The 27,666-nt window shown below is 51.3% G+C and overlaps 1 protein-coding gene across 2 annotated transcripts in view; it reads left to right on the top strand.

The window, feature by feature from the left end:
* The window catches only part of RSPRY1 (ring finger and SPRY domain containing 1), a 55,214-nt gene extending 29,336 nt beyond the window's left edge, over nucleotides 1-25,878 (top strand). For both annotated transcript variants that reach the window (XM_032974753.2, XM_076052176.1), the window contains exons 5-16: nucleotides 525-637; nucleotides 1,488-1,614; nucleotides 2,746-2,804; nucleotides 5,166-5,232; nucleotides 7,202-7,333; nucleotides 8,729-8,844; nucleotides 10,467-10,610; nucleotides 13,187-13,298; nucleotides 14,508-14,610; nucleotides 17,723-17,875; nucleotides 18,744-18,848; nucleotides 19,397-25,878. In XM_032974753.2, the coding sequence (XP_032830644.2) occupies nucleotides 525-637; nucleotides 1,488-1,614; nucleotides 2,746-2,804; nucleotides 5,166-5,232; nucleotides 7,202-7,333; nucleotides 8,729-8,844; nucleotides 10,467-10,610; nucleotides 13,187-13,298; nucleotides 14,508-14,610; nucleotides 17,723-17,875; nucleotides 18,744-18,848; nucleotides 19,397-19,493 (1,328 nt within the window). In that variant the 3' untranslated portion in view covers nucleotides 19,494-25,878. The remainder of the gene's footprint in view (nucleotides 1-524; nucleotides 638-1,487; nucleotides 1,615-2,745; nucleotides 2,805-5,165; nucleotides 5,233-7,201; nucleotides 7,334-8,728; nucleotides 8,845-10,466; nucleotides 10,611-13,186; nucleotides 13,299-14,507; nucleotides 14,611-17,722; nucleotides 17,876-18,743; nucleotides 18,849-19,396) is intronic.
* Nucleotides 25,879-27,666: the final 1,788 nt, after the last annotated feature.

Here is a 27,666-nt window from a genome sequence, read left to right as displayed (position 1 = left end):
CGAGTCCTAACCAACAAATCTCCAACTGGGATTTGAACTGGTGGCATGCTTTACTCATAGCACCACAAAACTCCCCAGCCATTTAGCGAGTCTGGTGGTTTTCAACCCTAAAATTTGTATGGGTGTATGTTGAACTTCTTGCGGGCCGTACATAGCAAACCGTGCTAATCGGAGGTGCGAAATGGGAAGGTCCCGCAGGAAGACACGGCCCCAAAAGAAACCCTCGCAGATGTGACCCTCCCGGGGATGTACTCGCTAACAGCACTTGCCCCAAAAGTCTGCTGAGGCTATAGGGAGGGAGGGATGTAGAGCCGGGATGGCTGGGGATCTCTTTGTCTTTGTGTGACGTTGAGCCGGGATGGCTGGGGATCTCTTTGTCTTTGTGTGACGTTGAGCCGGGATGGCTGGGAATCTCTTTGTCTTTGTGTGACGTTGAGCACGGATGGCTGGGGATCTCTTTGTCTTTGTGTGACGTTGAGCCGGGATGGCTGGGGATCTCTTTGTCTTTGTGTTGTGTGACGTAGAGCCCGGATGGCTGGAGCTGGTGCAGTCGCTCATCCGGGTGATTCCTCTGGACGATCCCCTGGGCCCTGCCGTCATCACCCTCCTGCTGGACGAGTGCCCTCTCCCCACCAAGGTGTCAACATAGACATTGACGCGATGTCCCCATCCACAAATATGAAGGAGACATCACAGAGATACTAAACTTAAAACCAAACTCAACTTTTTAATTTACTTTTAGCAGGTAAGGCCCCCCACTGAGCTATGTAGCTCTTTTTCATAACCAACCTGTCCACAAAAGATAGTTCCACGAAGTGGCTTATTACGTGGAAATTTATAGCAGCCAAATGCTCTAAATGCATGTTGCTAAATGTAGACGGAAAAACCGGAGGACCCGGAGAAAAATCCACGTGACCACAGGCGTTAAGGGTCGAGATCGAATCCTTCTGCATACCAAGTGAGGTAGTGAACATCTTGCCGACATGGCGCCCCATCTCGCCACCATGACCCCTGATGCGGTTATCTGGGCTTGACCACCTGAATGTGAGCTTGTAAGTTGTTGCTCTGCGTCTACATCAGCAACCTTACGGAAAGAAGAGAGGACCAATGTGGTCCGCCCGGGGGTCCCATGCCGTCTCCCTTGTCAGAGCGCAGGGCCACCGCCGCCGCTGCCGCCGAGGTCCTGTCTCGCGATACGTGGAGGCCGCACGCGATCGAACTGATTTAGCCGTCAGAAGTGCGGAGAGTCTACGACCGTCTCCCGTCAGTCACCACGGTCGACTCTGCCTCAAGTCATGAGTACCCGCTGCGGTGTGTGAACGTTGCCACTGGGGAGGCAAAGGCGGGTGGACGTGGCTTTCGGCCACCCAACCCCCTTTGTGAAACCGCGCCGGCCGTCATGGGTGCTTCTACTCCCTGACGGCACTTTCACTTGCCCCAGAATGTCCGTTAAGACTATCGTGGGTGATCTCTTTGTCTTTGTGCAGGAGTCCCTGCTGCGCCTGTCTGAGATCCTGCAGTTGGACGAGCAGGTGGCACGCACGGACCTGTCCAACCCGGCGCGCCACCGCAACACCGCCGCCGTGCTGGGCTGCCTCGCCGAGAAGCTCGCCGGTAAGCGCCCGCCCGCCCGCCCCTATCCGCCCCTACCCGCCCCCACCCGCCCCTACCCGCCCCCACCCACCCCTACCCGCCCCACAACAGCGCAGCACCGCGCGGGCACTACCACGCCCACCCTGCCCGCAGCCCTACACGTCTAGGCCCGGTCGCCTTCTAGCAAATGGCAACATTCGCTCCGCTCTTCTCCCCTTTAAATCCGGTGTTGGTTGAGGGCGATTTGAAGACGTTTCACGCGACTGGCCACTGGCACTTTTTGAGGACTCTAACGGGTTCCTCGGACATTCCCGAGGCACGCAGAGGGAGAGTCGCTCCAAAGGCAACGAGGGTGGCAAGGCGGTTAACGCTCGCGCCTCGTATCAAGAGGGGGGGTGCCTGGATTCGATTCCCGACTTTGGTCACCTTGCTATGTTGGAGTTTGTATGTCCTCCCCCCCCCTTTTGCTGCATGGGTTGCCACTGTGTTCTCTGGTCTGTTGTAGAGGACAAAAAAAACATACAAAGTCATTGGTGTTTGGCCAAACACCCCAATGTAGCAGGATCCCTGCTGAAAATCGTGTCTTTGGACTCGGCACGGCTCTTCTGGGCAAATGAATTATTACTACTATTATTATTATCATCGTAAAATGAGAGACACTGGTCTTCTTACACCTGATTGGCTCATAAGTGATGACGTCACGTTCATCCCTCTATTTAATACCGAAACAGGAGGATTTCTCTCACAAATCTGGCTGTTGCCTGATGAGGCCAGTTGTAATCACCGGTGTAATGTCACGGTACTGGAATTGTAAATGTTGTAGTGGGTTTACTCTCCGTCACACCGGTGTGCTGAACTAGCAACTAATTGGCACGTTTTGGTTACGTGACAAACCTTACTAATTGGCTGTGTCAGGTGGTGGTGGGTTTAACGACACATTTATATTTACGCACTCTAACCCACAAAAAAACCCCTTATGGATAATAATATTGGTCGCGAAACCCTACTACCAACACGTGTGAAACCGACTACAAGATGTGTTAAAGGAAAGGTGTGTGTGTGTGGTAATGTGTGCCATCCTTTGGCAGGCCTTCCCTGGGTTTACAAGTGGAAAAATAATTCTATGTTTTATATATACACATGTCCTTGCAGGTCCCACAAGCATCGCCCTGCTGTCTCCGGGAACACTCGGCTACCTGCTCGAGAGCCTGGTAAGCTCCGTATCGTTACGTAGATGCTCTGCAATTGTTAATGCTGCCCCGTTAAACACATAACTACGTATGTACCACAACCTGGCCCAACGCTGGTTTTCCCACCACCGATTTGATCATTCGTGCAAAATTTATAGAGGTACAGGTCGCCGATCGCACCCCCCGTGGTTCGACCATTTGCGGTTGACCGTGACGCTCCTTTCAGTTTTACGGATCGCGGATTTGCGGCTATTTTCTAGAACGTAACCCCCTGCCTCGATGGGCAAGGTTTTACTGTGTTTATATATATAAATTTCAGATTTTTAGCAACACGAACAGTCACGTGATGGTCAGCGCACGAGTAGACATTCCGCTGTAGTCCCTGGCCGTGATGTAGCAAAATTAGGGGTGAGTTGAAGAGCCAAGCAAAGGGATGGGCGAGGAGAGGGCACAGGACGGGAGATATCCGATGGTTCAATTTCGTCAGAAATGTCCACCATTGCATCTGTGACCGGTCTCCTAGTGATCGAGAGCTCGGTTCGAGAGGGAGATGACGGTCACCACCGTCGCCCCCGGCTTTATGCGCAAACTCCCGCAGCAATTGCGCTCAATTTGGTTGCTGGTCGACATTGGAATTGGAACTGCGACTCTCAAACGAATGGCGCTGCCACCCCCTGTGGTCCCCCCCCCCCCCCCCGTAATCCGTGGATCAAATAAATCACTGGAGACACGCCAGTGTACAGCAGCAAAGAGCGGTTCATGCGGACGCTGTCGCAAGGGGTACGCGTTCGGCGTGATGATCCTTCGCCGACTATGCACGATGATTGAATGAAAACGATAACGAGTGGGGAGAGAGTCAAACTAAGAACTCGTTTTATTTTACAAGATAAGTCCCCACGGAGATATATACTGTAGCTCCTTTTCAGAAGCAACGTGGCCACAAATGACAGCTCAAGGAAGAGGCTTTATAGCAGCCAAATACTCTTAAACACATGGTGATTCTAAATGTGGAGGGAAAAACCAGAGGACACGGAGAAAAATCCACGCAACTACGGTGAGAGAGACATGCACACTCCAAATACATAGGCATCGTCAGGGTCGGGATCGAACTGACAACCTCCTGTATACCAGGTGAGGTAGTTAACATCTCGCCACCGTGGCGCCCCACAGCGTATGCACAGTGGAGGAGCTTCTCAGCTCGTGTACCGCCGCAGTGGTCGCTGCGACGCACTAACGCTGTCCCGCAAACATCATTCGGTGAACTCTTGGTGGTGACTCAACGGGCGTTCGTCCTGCTACGAGACGGCGTGTCTCCGTCTTCAACGAAGCATCTCTCTCTGTTGTGAAGGCCCCGAGCCATTTGGTGAACTTTCCCATGGTGGGATCCAAGTCTATCTGTAGGAAAATCACTGTTGACCTCCCACAAAGTGGTACATTTTTATGATCGGCCGAGTCCAAACCCCCTGGCTGGGATTTGAACCTGCAACTGAATCCACGGGTCGCCCTCGCAAACGAGACTCATCCTGGTTTCTGCGAGTCCGCACATGGTTCTACAAAATCAACTTGACTCTCGAACTGTCCGCGTCATTCTTCCCGAAAACCTGCCAACTCCCATCACCTGCGCGTGCATCCTTATCATTCAACCCCCCGCTCTCCTCCAGCAGCTTATTGAAGTGAAGAACTCGCCAGATCTACACCGTTCACACCACACGCCTGCATCACGGCTACTTGTAGGAAGCGTGCTTAGCAAGCAGGAGTCAGCAGCAGGCATCTCTAAAGTAGTCGTTCAGAGCACGCAATGCCGGTCGAGCCTCCTGCTGCATATTGTACCGCTGTTGGTAATTTTAAGCTGTAATGAGTGTCACTTGTTTAATAATTTAAGATGCTCCTGCCTACTTACATGAGTGGATATTTATTATTAATAGACTCGAGGTAGTTAAATGCTTTATTGTTATTTTTTGAAAGACTAATGCTTGTATTATTTTCATCGCGTTGGGAAAACGCATGCTATCAAGTATCCAGTGGGGAGGGATTTTCCCGTGCATTCAGTTTTTTGGGCTGCACAGACAGGCGCCAGTCGGCTGTTGTGCATTTCAAACGAGGAGGGGTTGGTGGACTGCTTTGGTTACAAAGCTCCCCCATGATTTACACAATAACAACAAGAGTGCACATTTGTAATGCGCCCCATACCGGAACAAATGCCTCGGAGCACAGACTATTCGATATTTTTTTAAACTAAACAATTTTTCGTTTTACCAGGCAAGGCCCACAGAGCTTATACAGTCCTTTTTCAGAAGTGACCTGGCCACAAATGATCGCTCAACGAAGTGGCATGGGCATCTATAGGAGCCAAACACTAAACGCATTATGTTATCTCCACAGAACCTGCAGTCCCATCCCACGGTGATTCTCTTCTCTCTCATCGCGCTGGAAAAATTCGCTCAAACGAGTGAGTTACCCCTCGAATCACGATTACCACTTGTGCCTGGCATGTATGTTGTATATATATGTATGTAGGACTTCTCTCGCACCATACGTAGCCAACCGTGCTCATTGATGGTGCGGAGGAAGGACAACAAACTAAACACGAAAATTATTTCTCAAGAATTGCGTTTTCAATCTAGATTTAAAAGTGGCTTCCTAAGAGCGTTCCAGACTGTCGCAGAATCGCATCCGTAATCTCGCGATTGCGGTGACAGTCTTTGTTCGATGGTGAGCCGTGAGCCTCTGCTGCGAGGATGACCACCGGAGTTTGCGTGATGATGGTTTATGCTTCTTGACGAGATCGGCGAGGTATCGCTGTTCATTTGTGGCGAGCACTTGGCGTGTAAACAAGCGTGACCTTACAATGTATTAGTTCGGTAACTGGAAGCCAACGCAGCTCGGCAAGCACTGGACAGTACGTGTAAGTACTTTACTCACACGACCACTGGGGCAGTACGTGTAAGTACTTTACTCACATGAGCACTGGGGCAGTACGTGTAAGTACTTTACTCACATGAACACTGGACAGTACGTGTAAGTACTTTACTTACATGAACACTGGACAGTACGTGTAAGTACTTTACTTACACGAGCACTGGGGCAGTACGTGTAAGTACTTTACTCACACGAGCACTGGGGCAGTACGTGTAAGTACTTTACTCACACGAGCACTGGGTAGTACGTGTAAGTACTTTACTCACATGAGCACTGGGGCAGTACGTGTAAGTACTTTACTCACACGAGCACTGGGTAGTACGTGTAAGTACTTTACTCACACGAGCACTGGGCAGTACGTGTAAGTACTTTACTTACACGAGCACTGGGTAGTACGTGTAAGTACTTTACTCACACGAGCACTGGGTAGTACGTGTAAGTACTTTACTCACACGAGCACTGGGCAGTACGTGTAAGTACTTTACTCACATGAGCACTGGGGCAGTACGTGTAAGTACTTTACTTGAGCACTGGGTAGTACGTGTAAGTACTTACTCACACGAGCACTGGGGCAGTACGTGTAAGTACTTTACTTGAGCACTGGGTAGTACGTGTAAGTACTTACTCACACGAGCACTGGGGCAGTACGTGTAAGTACTTTACTCACACGAGCACTGGGGCAGTACTTGTAAGTACTTTACTCACATGAGCACTGGGTAGTACGTGTAAGTACTTTACTCACATGAGCACTGGGTAGTACGTGTAAGTACTTTACCCACATGAGCACTGGGCAGTACGTGTAAGTACTTTACTCACACGAGCACTGGGGTAGTACGTGTAAGTACTTTACTCACACGATCACTGGGCAGTACGTGTAATTACTTAACTCACATGTGCACTACTCACATGAGCACTGGACGGTTTGTGTAAATATGTTGCAAGCACTTTGTGTGTAATGAGTGCAACCTCATCGTGTGTTCGTTCAGCAAACGGAAGCCAATGCATGTCAGCGAGCATTGTCCGGACATGGTCCGATCTTGCAGTACCCGTCACGACACTTGCAAAATGAAATCCCTGCCCTTTTAAAAAAACCCATTTTAAAACGGCACCTCGTGGCGTTGGTTGTGGTCACGTTCGTCGAGTCTGTGTCTGATTCCAGATTCATATCATTTCTATCCCCGTGTTTGTTTGCCGAGTGGTGGCACTTCCATTGTACGAAGCTATAGAAGTTAAACGTACGTACGTATATGTATACATACGTAGAACTGCTTTAGCTTCGTATACGAATCCAACCGTGCTAATCAGAGGTTGCTATGGGGGGGTTGGGGGGGGCAGTGGAAGGAAAACAAACTAAACACACAAAAAGCTTCTTAACTCGGCGCCTTGCTGGGGGGGGGCGGGGGGGGGGGGCGTTCACGTGCGGCACCCTCCCCCGAGCCTGTCCTGTTAGCGACCCGTGCGTGCTGTTGTCGCTCACCCCTCCCGACCGCGCGCGCCAGCGGAGAACAAGGTGACGGTGGGTCGCTCGCGGATCTCCGAGCAGCTCAAGGTGCTGGAGGCGTGGGTGAACAGCCCGGAGTTTGCGCGACGCCAGGTCGGCTTCTGTGCCCAGTGGTGCCTCGACAATCTCTGTAAGCACCAAGGCCTTCAACACTTCCCTGTCGGATCCTGATACACTTAGTTGATCATCGATTATCAACTTACTGAATTGATCATCGACTATCAACTTGCTGTCAATCATCGATTATCAGGCGGCTTCGGAGGGGGAAGGGCGTGCCGGATTTAAAAAAATTATGTGGGGTCCTATGGAAGGCGAAAACGTTCACCGAAAAACTGTGAACCAATGTCACTGTTAACCGAGGGAGTATTGTATCATAGGACTCACAAATACCTTTTTTACGGGGCCGCACGTTAACGCGCACCTCAGCGGCGTCCAATAATAACGTGGAAACTTTGTCGAGGCGAATATTTGTAACGTATACCGATGTCGACGCGCGGCTGACAGTCATCTGTGAAGAGTCACCGACTCTGCTCAGCTGTGAGGTGGCCCTGTCCGTGTCCACGGGACGTCTGCGATTCCCGCGGTATGAATACAGATTCTGATTTTGTGGCGCCTCCTCGACGCTTAGCACTCCGCACCCACACAACAGCGACCAGTGGACACCACCTACATTGGGTTAATTCACTCATTCATTCGTTATAATTCAGTCACTCGTGCACCTGTTCACAAGGTCAATATACGCATGTGTGTTGAACTTCATTTTCGCATTTCACGTGGCCAATCGTGCGAATTGGAGGTGCGGGGGAAGGACAACAAACTAAACACAGAAAAGCAGTTCTGACGAAATTAGTTTTAAATATAGATTTAATGAGAAATAATAATCATTTAAATTTATAAAGCGCATACTCTTTGGTTCTTTCGGTAAAGTCACATAGGTAGAAATACAAATTTAAATCGCGACGTTTCGATAGCAACACAAGCCCATCGCTGCCTTGTGAAAGGCAGCAGACATCGCGGCTATCGTGATTTTCACTTGAAGACGATGCTGTGAGCAGCACGATGTCTGCTGCCTTTCACAAGGCAGCGATGGCTTGTGCTGCTATCGAAACGTCGTGATTTATTTTGTTTTATTTCTACCTACGTGACTTTACCGAAAGAATCAAAGAGCATGGATTCCTGCAGTCACGAAAGCTTCAAATCAAGATTCATAAAGCGCCCTTAAGCAATTGCTCTCAGGGCATAGCTCCAGTGGCTCGCTAATATCGGAAGGAAGAGCGTTCCAGACGGATACAGAAGCACAGCCGAAAGCGCGCGATGCGTTGACCATCTTTGTTTGATGGCTCGGCAAAATCCGAGAACAACCGGAGTTCGTTTATGCTCCTTGATGAGATGAACCGCGGCCGGTATAAATTATTGTCCTCTAGTAACCGATGAGTACGGCTAAGATCCCCACACAGACAGCTGACCTCCTCACTCCTGCCTTGCGCTTTGCGTTCCTTGGCCACGTCGCTGCGCGCGGGCGCAGTCGTGAAGGAGGGGCGGCAGTTCACGTACGAGCAGGTGGACCTGAGCGGGATCAGCGCGATGCTCAACAGCAACGACGTGAGCGAGTACCTCAAGATATCGCCACACGGCCTTGAGGTAGGGTTCACTGGGATGCACTCGGCACACATGCAACGCAGTGCAACGCACGCATGGAACGTACGCACACGGCGTACGCACGTAACGCACGCACACAACGCATGCAGGCAACACACGCACGCAATGCGCGCACACAACGTGCACACGCACGGCCTCGAGGTAGGATTCGCTGGGGTTCACTCGGCACACACGCAACGCTCGCACACAATGCACGCACAGAACGCACACGCACAACACAGTGCGTGCACACAACGCAAGGCACGCACAACACAGTCCAACGCACGCAACGCACACAATACACGCAACGCAGACAACACGCGTGAGCAAAGGAATCAGAACCAGGAGTGTTTTTTTCCCGAGTCAAGCCGAAGAGCTAAGCAGCTCTTCTTCAAGAGCGGCTCGGCCGGCAGATGACGTCAAAGCATTCCACAATAACAGATATTTATATATTTTTATAAGAATAGCGATTATGTTATAAAATTACATTCACACTTAAACTTTAGTGGTTTAAATGAGAACAGAGCGGAGATGCCAAGAGACCAATCTGAGGTGGTTACATTATTAAATAACTATTTTTTTATTTGATCAGGTTAAGGCCCAGAATCGACCTGGCCACATATGATAGGTTAACAAAGTTGGCTTATCACGTGGAAATTTATCACAGCCAAATGCTCAATTATTATGTAGAGGGAAAAACCGGAGGACCCGGAGAAAAATCCACGCGAACACGGGGAGAGACGCATGCAAACTCCAAATATACAGCAGGTGTCGGGGTCAGGATTGAACCCACGACCTCCGTGCTAACCTTCGATTAGCACAATTGTACTTCTTTCGCACCGTGCCAATCGGAGGTAGGGAAAATAAATGCTCAGTTTCACACGGAGCAGGCTTTTTCGACCAATCTTATTCATGATGAAGGTTTTTGGGTTATATTGCGTATAAATATATACGTGTCGTAACGCTCCACTGCCAGTCGCAGCCAATTAGTAAGGGATTTGTCACGTAAACAAAACGCCAATTAGTTACTCCTTCAGCCCACCGGTGTGTTGGAGAGTAAATCCACAACATTTACAATTTGAGTAGTACGACGTTTCGCCGGTAATTACATGCAACATCATTGGGGCGATTTGTACGTGAAAATCCCTTGTGGCTTGATTCGGTTCGTCTCCAAATTTGGTCGGTAATAATAATGTACATGCGTGTCTGTGGTTACGTGTAGGCCTCGCACCGGAAGCCCTTTGCTTCCTCGGGAAACTTCCCTGGGTGTCTCCCGGCGGCGTGCCGTCTCTCCGGCTCCGTGCCGTGCCGCGCGTACGCACGCGTTGCCCTGCGGGGAACGGCGGCGCGGTGCCTTGGCGCGCCGCGTTGCGAACCCGACGACCCGAGTTCAAAGTCCGCTCGCGGCCACCGTCGGTGACGAATATCAGACAAGATCCTGGGCATCCGCTAGGTCGACTGGGCTTTAAATGAGTACCTGGCACGCCGTGTAAACGTCGGGGAGACGAAAGGCGGCCGTGCGTGGTTGTTGGCCACCAAATCCGCTCGTGTGCTACTCGCGAACGGCGCTTGCCCCAAGAGTCTGTTTAAAGCTATTTGGGGGGGGGGTTCTTTGTCTGTGGCAGGCGCGGTGCGACGCGTCGTCGTTTGAGAGCGTGCGCTGCACGTTCTGCGTGGACTCGGGCGTGTGGTACTACGAGGTGATGGTCGTGACATGCGGCGTCATGCAGATCGGCTGGGCAACGAAGAACAGCAAGTTCCTCAACCACGTGAGCTGCGCACGCGCGCACACACGTAACGGCGGCGCGGAACCTCTACGGAGAGGGAGTGTGTGTGAGTGAGTGAGTGCGTGAGTGAGTGTGTGCGTGAGACTGTGAGTGAGTGCGTGAGACTTTATGTGCGTGAGTGAGTGTGTGCGTGAGTGAGTGTGTGCGTGAGACTGTATGTGCGTGTGTTTGTGCATGAGTGTGGGGAGCGGTAGTGTAGCCGCTGCGCTACAGCGTCTCGAGTTCGATTCCCACTCACGGCCAACACCGGTGACGATTATCTGAACCGGTCCCGGTCCTCCCCTAGGTCGATTCGGCCTCAAATGAGTACCTGGTGCGGTGTGTAAAAACATTGCCACTGGAGAGACAAAGATGGCCAGGCGTAGTGTTGGCTACCCCCCCCCCTCGTGTGCCATGCCGGCCTTCAAAGGTGCTCGCTAAGAGCACTTTCCCCAACAGTGTTAAAGCTATTGGGGGGATCATTGTCTTTGTGTGCAACTTAACCGTTTTCACACTTGTCCCATCTATTGACGGGACACGCCGGTGTCCCGTGTAGAGCTGGTCTCGATGTCAGTCGGTCAATTTAACACGTAGCAGGCTTTCCCGACCAATATTATTCATAATAAAGGTTTTTGGGTTTTAAAGATCGCTTAAATATAAATGTGTCGTTAACCCACCACCACCCGACACAGCCAATTAGTAATGTGAATAAAGCGTGCCAATTAGCTATTGCTTCATCACCGTCGGTGTGATGGTGAGTAAACCCACAACAATTACAATTGAGTACAACGTTTCGCTGGTGATTACAACCAGCTTCGTCAGGCGATTTGCCAGAATTCTGAAGAAGCCTTCCAACTTCCGCTCTTAAATAGAGCAAGATGACGTAATTGGCCGTGTCGGGTGGTGTGGTGGGTTAATTACACATTTTATGTACGTGAAACTTCTTTCGCACCGTACGTAGCCAACCAAGCGAATCGGAGGTGCGGGGGGGGGGAAGGACAGTAAACTATGGGTCTCTGTGTGAGTTTATGTATGTATCTATGTTGAACCTATTTTATATCGTACGTAGCCAACCGTGCTTATCTGAGGTGCGGGGGGGGAAGGACAACAAACTAAATTCGAAAAAAAAAGTTCTAAAGAAATGAGTTGATGGATGTGTTTACGCGATCTCACCCCAAATTCCTAAAACCTCAATTTTTTAAATCAGTCGGTTGGTTCATTTGGCAAAGAAGCCCCCTCTCTCTCTTCTCAACGGACACAGCAGCGGTCATGGCGGTTGACGCGATCGCGCGAGCGGGCAGCGCCAGTTTCAATAATAAAGTATTAAAGTGAGTAGCGCCAGTTTCGTTTGCTGCGGAGGGGGGGAGGGGGTGTGCAGTGCCTGCTGACACCTTGTGGCCAAGTCGGTGTGAGAGGGAAATGTTGCCCATGGGGGGGGGGACCAGGATTTGTCATGGCTCTCATTCGTGGCGAACTTTCAAAAACGTCGTCCGTCCAGCTCTCGTTTAATTCATTTGAATTCCGATTGAATTTCAACAATTGCCCCTAGGGGGAGGTGGTGTGTATATATGTGAATATATGTGGGGAGCGGTAGTGTAGCAGCGGTCAGCGCGCTGCGCTACGAACCCGGCGACCCGAGTTCGGTTCCCGCTCACGGCCAGCCACCAGTGACGATTATCTGAACCGCTCCTGAGCCTCCCCTAGGTCGACTCGGCCTCAAATGAGTACCTGGTGTGATGTGTAAACATCGCCACTGGGGAGACAAAGGCGGTCGGCGTGGTGTTGGCCACCCACCCCCTCGTGTGCCGTGCCTACCTTCATAGGTGCTGCTCGCTAACAGCACTTGCCCCAACAGTCTGTTAAGGCTATACAGGGGATCTTTGTATTTGCAATATATATGAATACATGTTCTGCTGTGTTTTTTTCTGTTGTGCCTCTCCAACAATCGTTTTATCTTGCTGCCACTGCTGCTGCTGCCACTGCTGTTGTTACTGCTACTGCTGCCACTCCTGTCGCTATTGTTGCTGCTGTTGTTGCCGCTGTCGCTGCTGTTGCTGCTGCTGTCGCTGCTGTCGCTGCTGCTATGTCTGTTGTTGCTGCTGCTGTTGTTGCTGCTGCTATTGCTGCTGCTATGTCTGTTGTTGTTGCTGCTGCTGTTGTTGCCGCTGCTATTGCTGCTGCTATGTCTGTTGTTGTTGCTGTTGCTGCTGCTGTTGCCGCTGCTATTACCGTTGCTGCCGCTGCTGTTGCTGCTGCTATGTCTGTTGTTGCTGCTGCTGTTGTTGCCGCTGCTGTTGCGGTTGGTGTTGTTGTTGCCGCTGTTGCTGCCGTTGTTGCTGCTGTCGCTGCTGTTGCTGCTGCTGTCGCTGCTGTTGCTGCTGCTTTGTCTGTTTTTGCTGCTGCTGTTGCCGCTGCTATTGCTGCTGCTATGTCTGTTGTTGTTGCCGCTGCTGTTGCCGTTGCTGCCGCTGCTGTTGCTGCTGCTGCTGCTGCTGCCGCCGCTGTTCCTAATGTCACCGTTGCTCCCGTTGTTGTTGCTGCTGCCCCTGCTGCTGCTACTGCTACCGCTGCACCTTCAGGAAGGTTACGGGATCGGAGATGACGAATACTCGTGTGCGTACGACGGGTGCCGTCGCCTCATTTGGTACAACGCCAAGAGCAAGCCCCACGCACACCCCTGCTGGAAGGAAGGTACTAAACTTCAACACATATTTTTTAATGATATATATTTTGTTAACCAGGTTGAAGCCCCACTGAGCTACATAGCTCTTTTTCAGAAGCGACCTGGCCACAATTGATAGCTCAACGAAAGTGGCTTATCAGGTGGAAATGTATAGCGGCAAAATACTCCAAACTGCATGCTGATTCTAAATGCGGAGGGAAAAACCGAGAGACCCGGAGAAAAATCCACACGACCCTGGGGGGAACTCGCAAACTCCAAATATACAGCAGGCGTCAAGAGTCGAGATGGAACCCACGACCTCCTGCATACCGGGTAGTTAACGTCTCGCCACCGTGGCGCTCACTCCATGCGCCGTTGCTCTCAGTTTGGATCCGCGATTGAGTCCTGTCCCGGCGTTCACACCCGAGAGGAGAAGAGCCCCTTAGTTTGAACGTTGCGCGGGGTACGCGTGCGGAGCTTTACGTCCACCCATTGCTGGATTGTATGTAAGTTTGTATGTATGTTGAGCGTCTTTCGCTCCGTACGTAGCCAAGCGTGCTAATCGGAGGTGGGGTTTGGTTGATTCCGCGCCGTGCGTGTCGTCGGGGGTCGTACTTCACCGTCCTGGTCGGTGCGGGCTTTGGCGGATGCAGAAGACACAGAGCATGGAAGTGCAGTGTACGACAACGAATTGTTGCTGCACTGCCCTCTGTTGCCCCCACCACGTTAGCCTCGCAAGCAAACTTGTTATGCACAGTGGTCCACCCATCCAAGCACTATGGAGGCTCAACTCTTCTTCGTTTTTTTTTTCCATGAAGAACTGAGCCATTGTCGATTTATTTTGCTAATTATTCGAACCTGGCAGCCGCCGCTGCTGTCAACGCCAATGCAGTCGCTTAAGCAAAATAATTCGTTTAGTGGGGTTTTTTTTTGCGATCTGATGACATCGGGCGCAGCGCCGTTGCGATTGGGCCACGCGTCTTCTGGGAAACCTACTCTGGTAACTGCTTTGTACGGTCTTGTTCTTGAACTTACGAACTATTTTTTTTTATTTTACCAGGTAAAGGGCCCACTGAGCTTATGTAGCTCTTTTTCAAAAGCGACCTGGTCGCAAATGATGGCTCAACGAAGTGGCTTATCTGGAATTTTATCGCATCCAAATACTCTGCATGCACATTCAATGTAAATGTGGAGATGATGCCAGATGGGACCCATCGTGTGCGCTGTTGTAACCGCAGGAGACACGGTCGGCTTTCTCCTGGACCTCAACAAGAAGCAAATGGTGTTCTCCCTCAACGGCACGCCGCTGCCGCCCGAGAAGCAGGTCTTCGGATCGGCATCGTACGTTTACCAAGTCACGCGCAACGCTTTGACACAACCGGGACGCAAACACAGAGAAGCAATTGTGGGCGTTCCGCGGGCGGTGCCAAGCCGGCGTGGCACGAAGCAAGGCTGGATTTTAGAGCCCCCGACCGTTGCCAGATTTTTGGCTCCGATGCCGATACCGATTTTGGAGAGTTCTCGTTCACCGATTCCTGATATATCGACCGATATTTTGTAAAAAAGAATGCAAAATTTTCTAATACATTTCAAAAACGTACGTTTATTAAGCTTTCAATATTTGGGAACAATTTGCTGCGTATTAAACACACATTTTTGCAAGGCTGGTTGTTGTAATTACCGGCGAAACATCGTACTGTAATTGTAAATGTAGTGGGTTTACTCTCCAACACACCGGTGTGCTGTACGAGTAACGAATTGGCACGTTTAGTTTACGTGAGAAACCTTACTAATTGGCTGTGTCGGATGGTGGCGGGTTTAACGACACACATTCACGCAATCTTAACCCGAACAAACCTTTATTATAGAGCTCCCTCTCCCGGATTTTTTTTAGCAAATAGCGATACCAACTTGTCAAACGTAGATTTACAGGAGCACGAATCGATTTTTTTTTGGTTCATTACATATGTGTAAAACATCGGGACACATCAGTTGGCATGAATGCCGATGCCGATATTTTTTTTTAAAAGCCGAATATCGGCCGATACACCGCTTAAACTTCAAATCAATACTGCCCGGTGAGCATAATGATGTCTTCCTCTGAACTCATAATTTCACGAAGCCAAACAACAATGGGGACTCCGCATCGGTTAAAGCGACGCAACGGTCGGGGCTCGGGTTGATTTTTTTTCCACCGCACGAGCCGTACTGGCGCCCTGGCATGGCACGAAGCGCGGGGTTTGTTTTTCTCCGAGACGCGCGTAGCTGACGTGGCGATACTGCGTTGGTGTCTTACCGGTTGACGTCATGCGCGTTACGCACACTAGCGCACACACACTCGCATACATAACACTAGCACGCACACACTAGCGCACACATAACACTAGCGCACACATAACACTAGCGCACACATAACACTAGCACGCACACACTAGCACACATAACACTAGCACACATAACATTAGCACGCACACACTAGCGCACACATAACACTAGCGCACACACACACTAGCGCACACACACTAGCGCACACACACTAGCGCACACACACTAGCACACAACACTAGCACACATAACACTAGCACACATAACACTAGCACAAATAACACTAGCACACAACACTAGCACACACACACTAGCACACACACACTAGCACACATAACACTAGCACACATAACACTAGCGCACATAACACTAGCACAAATAACACTAGCGCACACACACTCGCACACATAACACTAGCACACACACACTAGCGCACACATAACACTAGCACACACACACTAGCACACATAACACTAGCGCACACAACACTAGCGCACACATAACACTAGCACACGCACACTAGCGCACACATAATACTAGCACATCCACACTAGCACACACACTAGCACACATAGCACGCGCACACTAGCACACGCACACTAGCACGCACACACTAGCACACATAACACTATCACACATAACACTAGCACGCACACACTAGCACACACACACTAGCACAACAACAACAACAACAACCGCCATTCACCACTAAGTGGCGGTGACGTCACCACGACGCTTGTGCCAGGCTATGTGCACCCTGAGGCCACGTGAAGTGTCGAACGCCCGCTGGCAGGAGGTCACGGGGCAGACCCAGGTGCCACGGGTCGACTGAGATGACTGGCTGATGCACCACCTGTGCCCCCTACTGTGCCAACCTGCTGTTGGCAGGTTGGCACAGTAGGGGGCACCCGGCGCTCCGCTCGTTGTTGTGAGTGTCGCTCCTCCGCCCTCCGTTGTTGTTGGAGGGCGACTACCTCCAACTGCCCAGTAGCGTCCTTCACGAGCCTCCTCCACAGAGGCCGATCTTGACACCGCTGGTACCAGTCATCGGCAAGTCCACTCAGCTCCACGTCCTCCTGTACCACATCACTCCATCTCTTCTCTAGCCCGTGCCGCGCCCGTTTAGCCCCCTCAATTCGGCCGAACAAAAGCTGTTTCGGCATGCGGTGGCTGGGCATGCGGGCTACATGATCCAGCCATCGCAGCCTTGCCCGCCGGAGGAGCTCACCGATGGGACCTTGCCCAGATCTTTCAAGGATTTGTGAGCTCCTCACACAATCCAGTCTGGTTAAACCCAGGATGGATCGTAGGCAGGCCAGCCTAAATGTTTCTAACCAGCGAAGATGTTCCATTAGGGGAGTCCACGTTTCGCAAGCGTAGAGAAGGGAGGGAATGACCTTGGCCGAGAAGACCTGAAGCTTAGTGCGGAGCGACAGACCAGGTAGCTTCCACACAACGTTACGCAACCGATGAAAAAATATTGCCGCTCGACTGATTCGGATTGAGACCTCTGCTGTTTAATTTGAGCCGGTCATAAGCACACTGCCCAGGTATGGGAAACTCTCCACTCGCTCCACAACTGCCCCATCACCGATTGGGGTTGTGGGGGTGGAGTGTCCGATGGTACAAAATACACTAGCACACACACACTAGCACGCACACACTAGCACACACACTAGCACACACACATTAGTACACATAACACTAGCACGCACACACTAGCACGCACACACTAGCACACATAACACTAGCACACATAACACTAGCACACATAACACTAGCACACATAACACTAGCACACATAACACTAGCACACACACACTAGCACACACACACTAGCACACACACACTAGCACACTTCTGGGATCAGGTCTCATTTGAGGCTGAGTCGACCTAGGGGAGGCCCGGGACCGGTTCCGATAATCGTCACTGGTGTTGGCCGTGAGCGGGAATCGAACCCGTGTCGCCGGGTTCATAGCGCAGCGTAGCGCTAACCGCTACACCACCGCTCCGCCTGTGCCGTGCTGGTACCCGTGCCGGTTTCTCTACCGTGCTCGGCGCAGGCCGTCGTGCGTGCGTTCACGCGGCCGTGTCGCGTTCCCCCACCCCCCGTGCCTCCCGACAACAGGTCGGGCTTCTTTGCGGCCGCGAGCTTCATGTCCTACCAGCAGTGCGAGTTCAACTTCGGCGCGCGGCCGTTCAAGCACCCGCCCGCCGTGCGCTTCTCCACCTTCAACGAGTGCGCGACGCTCAACAGCCAGGAGAAACTCATCCTGCCCAGGCACGGCCAAACGGGCTCGACCTCTCGCGGAGGGCGTTTCCTTCGTCACACCCCGTCCGTCCGGCTCGCGGTGCCAGCCACGCTCTCGAGCGTGCTGCTGCTGCTGCTGCTGCTGCTGCGCCTGTTTGCCCCCCGATCAGCCTCGCCGAGTCTCAAGACAGTTTTTTTTCAGGAGGGTCCTGCCAAGTTTGAGTTTTGTTTCCAGGCCCCCACGGTGGCTAAGGAGATGTTAACTGCCTACGCCTGGTGTGCAGGAGGTCATGGGTTTGATCCCGGACCCTATGCCCGCCGCCTCCTGTATATTTGGAGTTTGCGCGTCTCTCTCTCCGTGGTGGCCGCGTGGATTTTTCTCCGGGTCCTCCGGTTTTTACCCTCCACATTTAGAATCAACTTCGCGCTGCTGCCATAAATTTCCACATGACGGTAAAAATAACTTGGCCCGAGCTGTAATTTTTTTGGCCATGTTGCTTCTGGAAAAAGGCTATATATGGCTCGGTGGGCCTTCCGACCTGGTAAAATAAAAAATAGTCAAAGGGTTAAGTCGCGGACACCGCTGAAGAGTCCGGCGGCATCGCGGGGCATTGCACATCGCCATCGGGAAGGTGCCGGCCGACGACGGAATCGCCCGTCGCGCCAACCGGAGTGTCCGGGCTTCTGCCGCGTCGGCGACGGCTGCCTGCGGCGTTGTCACGACCACCCCCATGAGCGGCGCTCGCGGCCGTTGATTTTGGCGCTCGCGGTCACTGACTTTGGCGCTCTTGAGTCGTCGATTTTTGGCGCCCGCGGCCGTTGATTTTGGCGCTCGCGGCCGTTGATTTTGGCGCTCGCGGTTGTTGATTTTGGTGCGCGCGCCGCGTCTCCCGGCCAGGCACATGAAGCTGGCGCTGCTGCGGCAGCTGAGCATCAAAGAGAACTCGTGCTCGCTGTGCTGCGACAACATGGCCGACACGGAGCTCTTGCCGTGCGGACACCGGTGAGGACGATAGGGGGGTGGGGGAGAAGGTGGGGGGCGGAGCCGGAAGGTGGGGGGGGGGGACCGCGATCCGGCAGGAGGAAACACGCCATTGCCAGCGTGTCCAACACCATCATCACCATCAGCGACACCTTCACCGTGACCGTCACGGTCGTAACGATCGTCATCACCATCAGCGACACCTTCACCGTGACCGTCACGGTCGTAACGATCATCATCACCATCAGCGACACCTTCACCGTGACCATCACGGTCGTAACGATCATCATCACCATCAGCGACACCTTCACCGTGACCGTCACGGTCGTAACGATCGTCGTCATCACCATCAGCGACACCTTCACCGTCACGGTCGTAACGATCGTCATCATCACCATCAGCGACACCTTCACCGTGACCGTCACGGTCGTAACGATCATCGTCATCACCATCAGCGACACCTTCACCGTGACCGTCACTGTCTTAAGTAGCACCGACACCTTCACCGATGCGGCGGTCAGGCCGGCGGCGTCACCGCGTGCGTGTTGTTCGCTTGGCCATGTGCGCAGGGACCTGTGCATGCCGTGCGCCCTGCAGCTCGAGGTGTGTCCGCTGTGCCGCAAGGACATCAAAATGCGCAACGCCGTGCAGCCCTGCTCCTCCTAGCGCCTTGCCCGTCCGGTCGGGGTGAGGGCCGGCACTCGTTCGCTCACGACCACCCGCACTCCCGCTCGCCCGACCGCCCAACTTGTCCCCGGCAAGCGAGGACCGGCCACTTCGTGCGAGTTTCGCGTGAAGGCTCCCCTCGTGTGCCGGGGAGGGGTCGGTGCGGAAAAACAGCTGAGCGACGCCTGAAGGACTCGACTGGAAGTGGCAGCTCCGGGCCGCCCCGTTTCTCGGTCGGCATTGGCGCAGGACGGAGCGGCGGGGCGAGGATGAGGAACGCGGCACGCGGATGCGGGCAGTCGACGCACGTGGGGTCAGTTTTTCCCCCGGTCGACTGCGTGGGATTTAGCGGGTTTTTTTTTGCGCGCGCCGAGCGGCGGCTTTTCCGGCCGTCGGCCGATGGGACCCGGCGATCCGGTGGACCGCGTTGGCGTCCGTCAGGAATTGAAGCCAACGCAGGTGGACCGCGTCGCACCGGTAGCGATCGCTTACGGTTCCGTGGGACCTCCGTCAAATACACACGTGATATATATATATTACAAAAACAAAAACCAGTGCGATTATTTTCAAGCGGCCTGCAACTTGTGGCCACCCGAGAACAGCTTTCCCTTTAGGACCAAATTTTCAAACGCCTGCTTCTCTTCCCCGGGACACAGTGTGACCCCCGGGACCTTATCCGGTGGGTGCGCGAGCACAGATGACGTTCGAACGACGGGCGTGGTGGACTCGTAACGAAGAAAGCCTTACGTTGTAACGCCCTCCCCCGGTGTAAGCCTGCGTTCTAAAGATGTCACTTATATTTTTGATGCAAATAAGCGGACGAGCGTCGTCAGATCGGTGTCGCGTGTCCCCCCCCCCCCGTGTCTCTCCGTATTTTGAGTTTTTGTAAACCCTTCGGCCTCTCGCCCGTGTCTTGCGCAATCTCTCAAGTGGTTTTCTGTTTTTTTTTGTTTTTTTTAAACAAGTCGTCTGTTCTCACCACTCGCTTGTTGCGTCGAAGATGTTCAAAGCCTCTCCGCCCTCACGCCAATCTTCTTGTTTCATTCCAGCCAGTTCCGGCCACCGTCGCGCGCCACACAGCCACCGAGCCATGTTTCCATTTGGCAGATTCCCCGTTTGCCTTTTCCGCGAACACAGGGTGCTTCGAAATGTTTTAACGCTTCTGAGAATTTTACAACAACAACGACGCCGCAAGAGATGTGCTGCTGCCTCCGGGCTCTGGAGACCGCCTGGAGAAGATTCCAGGCAACGCGTTGACAACGCCGGCGAACAAGTGGGAGACTCTTTGACTTTCTGAAGCTATTAACATTACATTTGTTATCATGTTACCGTGTGTTACTATCCGTTATTTTTTCATTAAAAACGATAGTCCCATAATAAGTGTTAGCATTTTTTTTCAAGCACCCTGTATTGGCGCAAGCGTTCACGTCCCAGTTTTGAAACGGCGAAAGATTAACATTACCCGGTTTTTATTTTTCACGTCGATACCCACAAATGATCACTTCGCTTGCTTCTTTTGTTTACTATACATGAACAAGAGGTGAAAAAAAATACCGAACATTTTTTTCATAATGTGGTTCACCTTTGTTCAGCGATCAGGGCAGATGCTGAACCCGTTTTTGTTTAGCACGCACGCCGGCGCCAGCTGGTGTCGCTCCAATTTAACCTCCCTAAAAGTTTTGTCTACAAGGCCTGAAGAGGATTATTATGACGCTCGTTTACCCAGGAAGGAAGCCTTGCCAAGTTTTGGGGGGGTGATGATTGTTGCGTATATTCCCTTTGAGTAATCTGCAGTGTGATTGTTTCACAATTCGGGAAAATGTTTGGCCGTGACCCCCGCCGGTCGCACGATGCGATGGGGCCCCCCCCCCGACTCTTGCGAATTACATAGTGTGATGCTTTTTTGTTTATTGTTGTTAGTCCTGCCGTGAAGTGGACGTCATGTGGTATGTGTTTAGCGTTCATAATAACCCTGCCCACGGGGTTACGAACGCCGGATTGGAGCCGTTAACCGAGCGGTGCGATGGGGCGGCGATAGTTGCTTGCCGCCACCGGGGTCACGTCCGTCACCGTCTCCCGATATGGGGAAGAAATGGGCTAAACAACCAGGCCTGAGAAATGGGCTAAACAACCAGGCCTGAGAAATGGGCTAAAAAACCAGGCCTGAGAAATGGGCTAAACAACCAGGCCTGAGAAATGGGCTCAACAAGCAGGCCTGAGAAATGGGCTCAACAACCAGGCCTGAGAAATGGGCTAAACAACCAGGCCTGAGAAATGGGCTCAACAACCAGGCCTGAGAAATGGGCTCAACAACCAGGCCTGAGAAATGGGCCAAACAACCAGGCCTGAGAAATGGGCTCAACAACCAGGCCTGAGAAATGGGCCAAACAACCAGGCCTGAGAAATGGGCTAAACAACCAGGCCTGAGAAATGGGCCAAACAACCAGGCCTGAGAAATGGGCTAAACAACCAGGCCTGAGAAATGGGCTAAACAACCAGGCCTGAGAAATGGGCCAAACAACCAGGCCTGAGAAATGGGCTAAACAACCAGGCCTGAGAAATGGGCTAAACAACCAGGCCTGAGAAATGGGCTAAACAACCAGGCCTGAGAAATGGGCTAAACAACCAGGCCTGAGAAATGGGCCAAACAACCAGGCCTGAGAAATGGGCTAAACAACCTGGCCTGAGAAATGGGCTCAACAACCAGGCCTGAGAAATGGGCTAAACAACCAGGCCTGAGAAATGGGCTAAACAACCAGGCCTGAGAAATGGGCTAAACAACCAGGCCTGAGAAATGGGCTAAACAACCAGGCCTGAGAAATGGGCTAAACAACCAGGCCTGAGAAATGGGCTAAACAACCAGGCCTGAGAAATGGGCTAAACAACCAGGCCTGAGAAATGGGCCAAACAACCAGGCCTGAGAAATGGGCTAAACAACCTGGCCTGAGAAATGGGCTCAACAACCAGGCCTGAGCCAGCGTGTCCATCGGTCGTGGAACTTCGTTTTTAAATGTCCGCGGTGTGCTTTGGCTTCATCTAGCTGTGCCCGTGCGAGAACAACCACGGAGCGGGGGGGGGACTGCTGCTGCTGCATGTAAAATGCGAAAGTGAACGCGCGTGCCATGGGTGTGCGTTTTGGTTTGTTCACAACAGCGGCGTCGCTCGGTCATCAAGGGGGTCCTCCGTCATCCGTGCAGGGATCCTCATCGCTCCCAGCGGTCGTTTTGGGGGTGAGCATTAGGTTATCTGGGTAGGGGGGGGGGGTTAGGTGACCTCTGAGAGATGGAAACCCCTGGTTTACAAGACGCTCGGTTGGTACGCGAGTGTCCGTTGTGAACGCAAGGTTTGGGGTGAAGTCGGGTAGCTTTCCTTTGAGTTTACAATCATTGTTTTTTTACATTCGCTTTGGGAATTTGACTCTCGTTCGTTTCACAATGCCATAATAATAATAATACACTGGATGTTAGCAGGCAGCGGTTTCCACGGCCGAGCTCATTTGCAAGACGGAGATGCCCGTTTGGTTCAAAAGTCAGCACAGTCCCGACCCATCGGCAGCTTTACCTTAGCTGGGTAGATTTAGCTTCGAGCTGATGGCGTTAAAACGTAATTGTTGGGGACATTTACACCTGAACCGTTAATTTAATAATCCTCTTGTATTGTTCACCAACTTAATCGATACCGTTGCACCAACGATCACGTGTGAGGCCAGAGGTTGAAGCCGGTATTTACAAGTACAACATTGCAACGATGTATAAACCGTACACGGAATGAACACCTCCCCGTGACGATACGACGCTCGAGTGTGCAGCAAAATGCTAATTTTTGATTACGCCAATTTGAAATAATTTCACAACGGAGATAATATTTCGCATTGGGCCCTCGCCTGGTTCGATACTGGACGTTGAATAGACTTGCTATAGTTTTTTTTTACACAAATGCGTATAACTGTAAATGCAGTCTAGTTTAACACGTGGGCTTTCGCGACCAAAATCCATCATGTTTTTTTTGTGCGTGGGTTACATCGCGTAAAATATAAATGTGTCGTTAAACCCACCACCACCCGACAGCCAATTAGTAAACTTTGTCACGTGAACAAAACGTGCCAATTACTGGCACAGCACACCAGTGTGTCGGAGAGTGAGCCCACTGCAACATTTACAATGCGAGTACAGTGATGTTTCCGCTGGTGATTACAACAACCAGCTTCAGGCAATCAGCCAGAAAAAAAGTGAGGAAGTCCTCCTGTTTCGGTCTTTAAGTACATTAACGGCACATTTATGGTTCACGCGATCTCAACCAAAACATCTTTATTATGGAAGTGCAGCCTATTCAGAGGGATAGGATTGTACTTGTGAGATGAAAAAAAAATGCATCTTACCCTTATTTATACCGTAATCGTTATCAAAGCAGTGCTGTATTTGGTATTGGTGTATTTGGCATATGTCCTGGTGTTCATAAATCCACACTAACTAATACGACAACGCTTAATACCCACGGGTTCGTTCTTGGAGTGGTCTTAAGGTCTCCCCCCACCCCTCGTAACTTTCTGTTATTGTGCTTACTTACCTGCCTTTTTGCGGCCACAAAAATGTTGCCCCCTCTCTCTGCAGCAACAGCAGCGGCGGTATGCAGCAGCAGTAGGTCTGCTTGGCAGGCAGGACTCGCCGTTTTTGAGGCACAGCGACGGGAAGAATTGGAGCACGTGGCGGGAATACGACATTAGCCGGCAACGTTAAAAGATCTCCAGGTGCAAACAAAGCCCTGCGATTTGAAATTTCCCGTTCTTGATTTCAAAGCAGTAAACAATTCCAGGACACAACAAAATGCAGCTGGGAATTTCCACACCCACCAAACATAAACTTGTTGCAGTTTAATGAACGCACTTTGGGATGCAAAACGCAGTTGGCGTTGCGCCCCTAATGTTCTAAAGGCCGTAACTTTAATTCCCATTTGGAGCCCAAACTCCTCTCGGGGACGCGTCCACTTCATACGAATCGACGCGGCCGTTCGCTCCGCATCGTGCTGCGTTGCCTTTAACAACTCGAACTTAATCTCTAGGCAGCTGCAGCAGTAGCAGCTGCAGCAGTAGCAGCAGTAGCTGCTGCAGCAGTAGCAGTATCTGCTGCCCCCCCCTTTTTCCAACCCTCCTGGGGAAAACGACGATCCCGGCCAAATTTGAACGCGTGGTTAACAACCCACTGCCGAGTACTCGGCTGGCCAAGCTTGAGTTGTACACGACTCGTGGATTTAACGTCGCTCGCAACTTGTTGCGCCCATCGCTGCTGCCTCTGGGCCGATCCCGGTGGGAGCGATGACGACACGTGTTTGTCGGCTGGAGATGTGAAGGTGGTGGGAGGAGGAGCAGGCTAAACGTTTGTGGTGTGATGGGTTAAGGAAAACGGTGTTGTGTGTGTGTATGTGTGTTTTAAGTTATTGATTGTCAATGCACAGCCTGCAAAACACATTGCTCGATGTTGTGATGAGCCAATGCCCGTTCGACCGGTGACCTTAAAGTGTACCAGTGCGCAAAACAAAATGACCACATTTGTGGAGTGCTTTCGGGACAGTCTATCACATTCATGTACGTGAAGGTATTCCCATTGGCGCTGTGCGGAACGTTAACAGGTGGCGTATTTTATTTAGATTGTTCGCTCGCCATCGCTTATGTCTTGTTTCCTCGCTTTCTCGAGGGCTCGTTCAGCATCATTAGGATTTGCAAAAGAATCCACAGGGTCAATTTCCCCACTACTTGTCCCCTCCCCTCCGCCCCCACCCCGCCCCCTTAAAAAGGAGAGTGCAGTAAAATGTTTGATTGTCAAGAAAGCGAGTTTAGACCGACGTTTTAAGTAATGCCGAGAATTCACTCCAGGTCGGGGACAGCGCTTACCCAACCCGGTAATGTTGCGGTGAGTGTACGCTGGAGGGGAGGACGAGGGTGGAAAATAGGTCGTTGGATGGAGGGGTTGGGGGTCGGGGAAGTTTTTCTTTGAACCAAACTAATCCACCAGTTCGTCGCCGGTTCGTCACCAAACGCGTGGAGCGTTTTCGCACGCGGCCCGGCACCCATTTTGTCGAGCGCCGTGGTCCTCTGCTCCGCCTTTCTAACGTCACTTCCTGTGACGTTAAAACCCGTGACCCTGTTTGAATTGCGCGGTGACCGCCCCGATGCTCGGTCACTTCGCATGGTTCAACTTCCATCCACGCCAGTTCCGCGTCTACTGTGACGTTGCATCGTGACGAGGAGGAGGAGGAGGAGGTGAAGAAGCACTCCATGGAGATGCGGAATAATTTTATTGTTTCACATTTGTGTAGCACAGTAGTATTGTTTATGTACAACAAATACCGTAACAAAAATTATTTGTGATATTAAAAAAACAATGGCCAACTATTGTTTCTTGTTTTTTTTTGTACTGCTATTAATCTTTTACTATTGTACGTAAACACTTTGATTTTGCGTGCATGCGTTTGACGAAAGCGATACATTTTTTTTTTACATTAATCGAAAACACCGCAAAGATCCAGAGATTTGAAAGGCACGCATACATTCTATGGAAATATATCGAGAAAAAGAAATCGCATCTCCGGTAAACCGCGTTTGAAGTCATGGAAAAATGCCGCGACTCTAAGGCAATACCAACCGCATTTTTACACTAACCTCTGCTGCTGTAACTTGTAGCTAGAATTCGTTTTGCATTGAAAGAACTAGCTTAGCTCTTATCTCAGAAAAAATATGGATACGATATTATACCATGTAGTTTAGATTGGCAGGTATAATATTGTATAGTAGTCCAGTTTATAGCAGAGTTATAATGCAACACAGGACAGAGCAGCGCACCTTGGCTGTTTCTGCTGTGGTATTTTTCTGTGTGCCCAGCCGCCACCCTCCTCCGCTCCGGTGGTGGTGCTGGGTAACATGCTAATTCATATGGTAACTCCGCCCACACAGCTTAAAAAAGACGCGGTCCATGCTTGGCAGTGTTCACTCAAGTGCTGTCTTCTGGACAGTCCTGTTTCTTCACCTGAGGAAGGCTACTTGTGTTGTGGCCGAAACGTCGTGAGAATTTTATTCTGTTTTATTATTTTATTTCCATTCTACTTGACTTTACCGAAAGAACCAAGAATAAAGCCAGATCAGACGGCTGAGTCCATGGACTCGCTACAACGGGGGCCCTGCATGCATGTACAGTATGTTGAACTTCGTTTTACACCGTACGTAGCCAACCGTGCTCATCGGAGGTGCGGGGAAAAGGAAAAACACAAAATGCAGCTCTAAAGAAATCCGTTTCAATCTCGATTTGAAAGCGCACCGCTCCTAATGGCTTCCTAATATCGGAAGTAAGGGGCCGTCCATAAATGACGTCACGCGATTTTGGACGATTTTTGACCCCTCGTCACACGGCGTCACAAAAAGTCAGACCCCCCCCCCCCTTCAATATGAAATTCAAAGTCGCCAAATACTCTGAACGCGTGATGTTGATTCTAAATGTGGAGGGAAAAACCGAACGACCCGGAGAGAAATCCACGCGACCACAGCGAGAGAGAGAGAGAGACACTGCAAACTCCAAATACACAGCAGCAGCAGGCATCGTCAGGGTCGGGGATGAACCCACGACCTCCTGCATATCAGGCGAGGTAGTTAGCATCTCCTAGCCACCGTGGCGACCCACTGACACCGCATTCTATCCTGGGCTTGCGTTATGATGGCAGCAGTGGCGATGTAGTGCAGGCGCTAGGTGGCAATGTCGAAGTCTGCTGCTGCTGCTACGACGAGAGAGGACTTCAGCTGAGAGAGAGAGATTGTGTCGTCCTCTGTTGAAAGAGCCGCGAAATCGGTTTATAGTTTGGGTTGCATGGCCACAGGGGCTCGTCTGTAATGTCTCTCAATGGGTCTCTATGTATCTATGAGTCTCTATAGGTTCCTGTGAATTTCTATGGGTCTCTATGTATCTATGAGTCTCTATAGGTTCCTGTGAATTTATATGGGTCTCTATGTATACGTCTCTATAGGTTCCTGTGAATTTATAAGGGTCTGTATAGGTTCCTGTGAATTTCTATGGGTCTCTATGTATCTATGAGTCTATAGGTTCCTGTTAATTTCTATGGGTCTCTATGTATCCCTATGAGTCTCTATAGGTTCCTGTGAATTTCTATGGGTCTCTATGTATCTATGAGT

The sequence above is a fragment of the Petromyzon marinus genome, chromosome 54 (assembly GCF_048934315.1).
Source record: "Petromyzon marinus isolate PM22_M1 ecotype Great Lakes invasive population chromosome 54, UKy_Petmar_22M1.pri1.0, whole genome shotgun sequence".
In the NCBI taxonomy this organism is placed as follows: Eukaryota; Metazoa; Chordata; class Hyperoartia; order Petromyzontiformes; family Petromyzontidae; genus Petromyzon; species Petromyzon marinus.
This window is presented reverse-complemented; position numbering and strand designations above follow the sequence as displayed.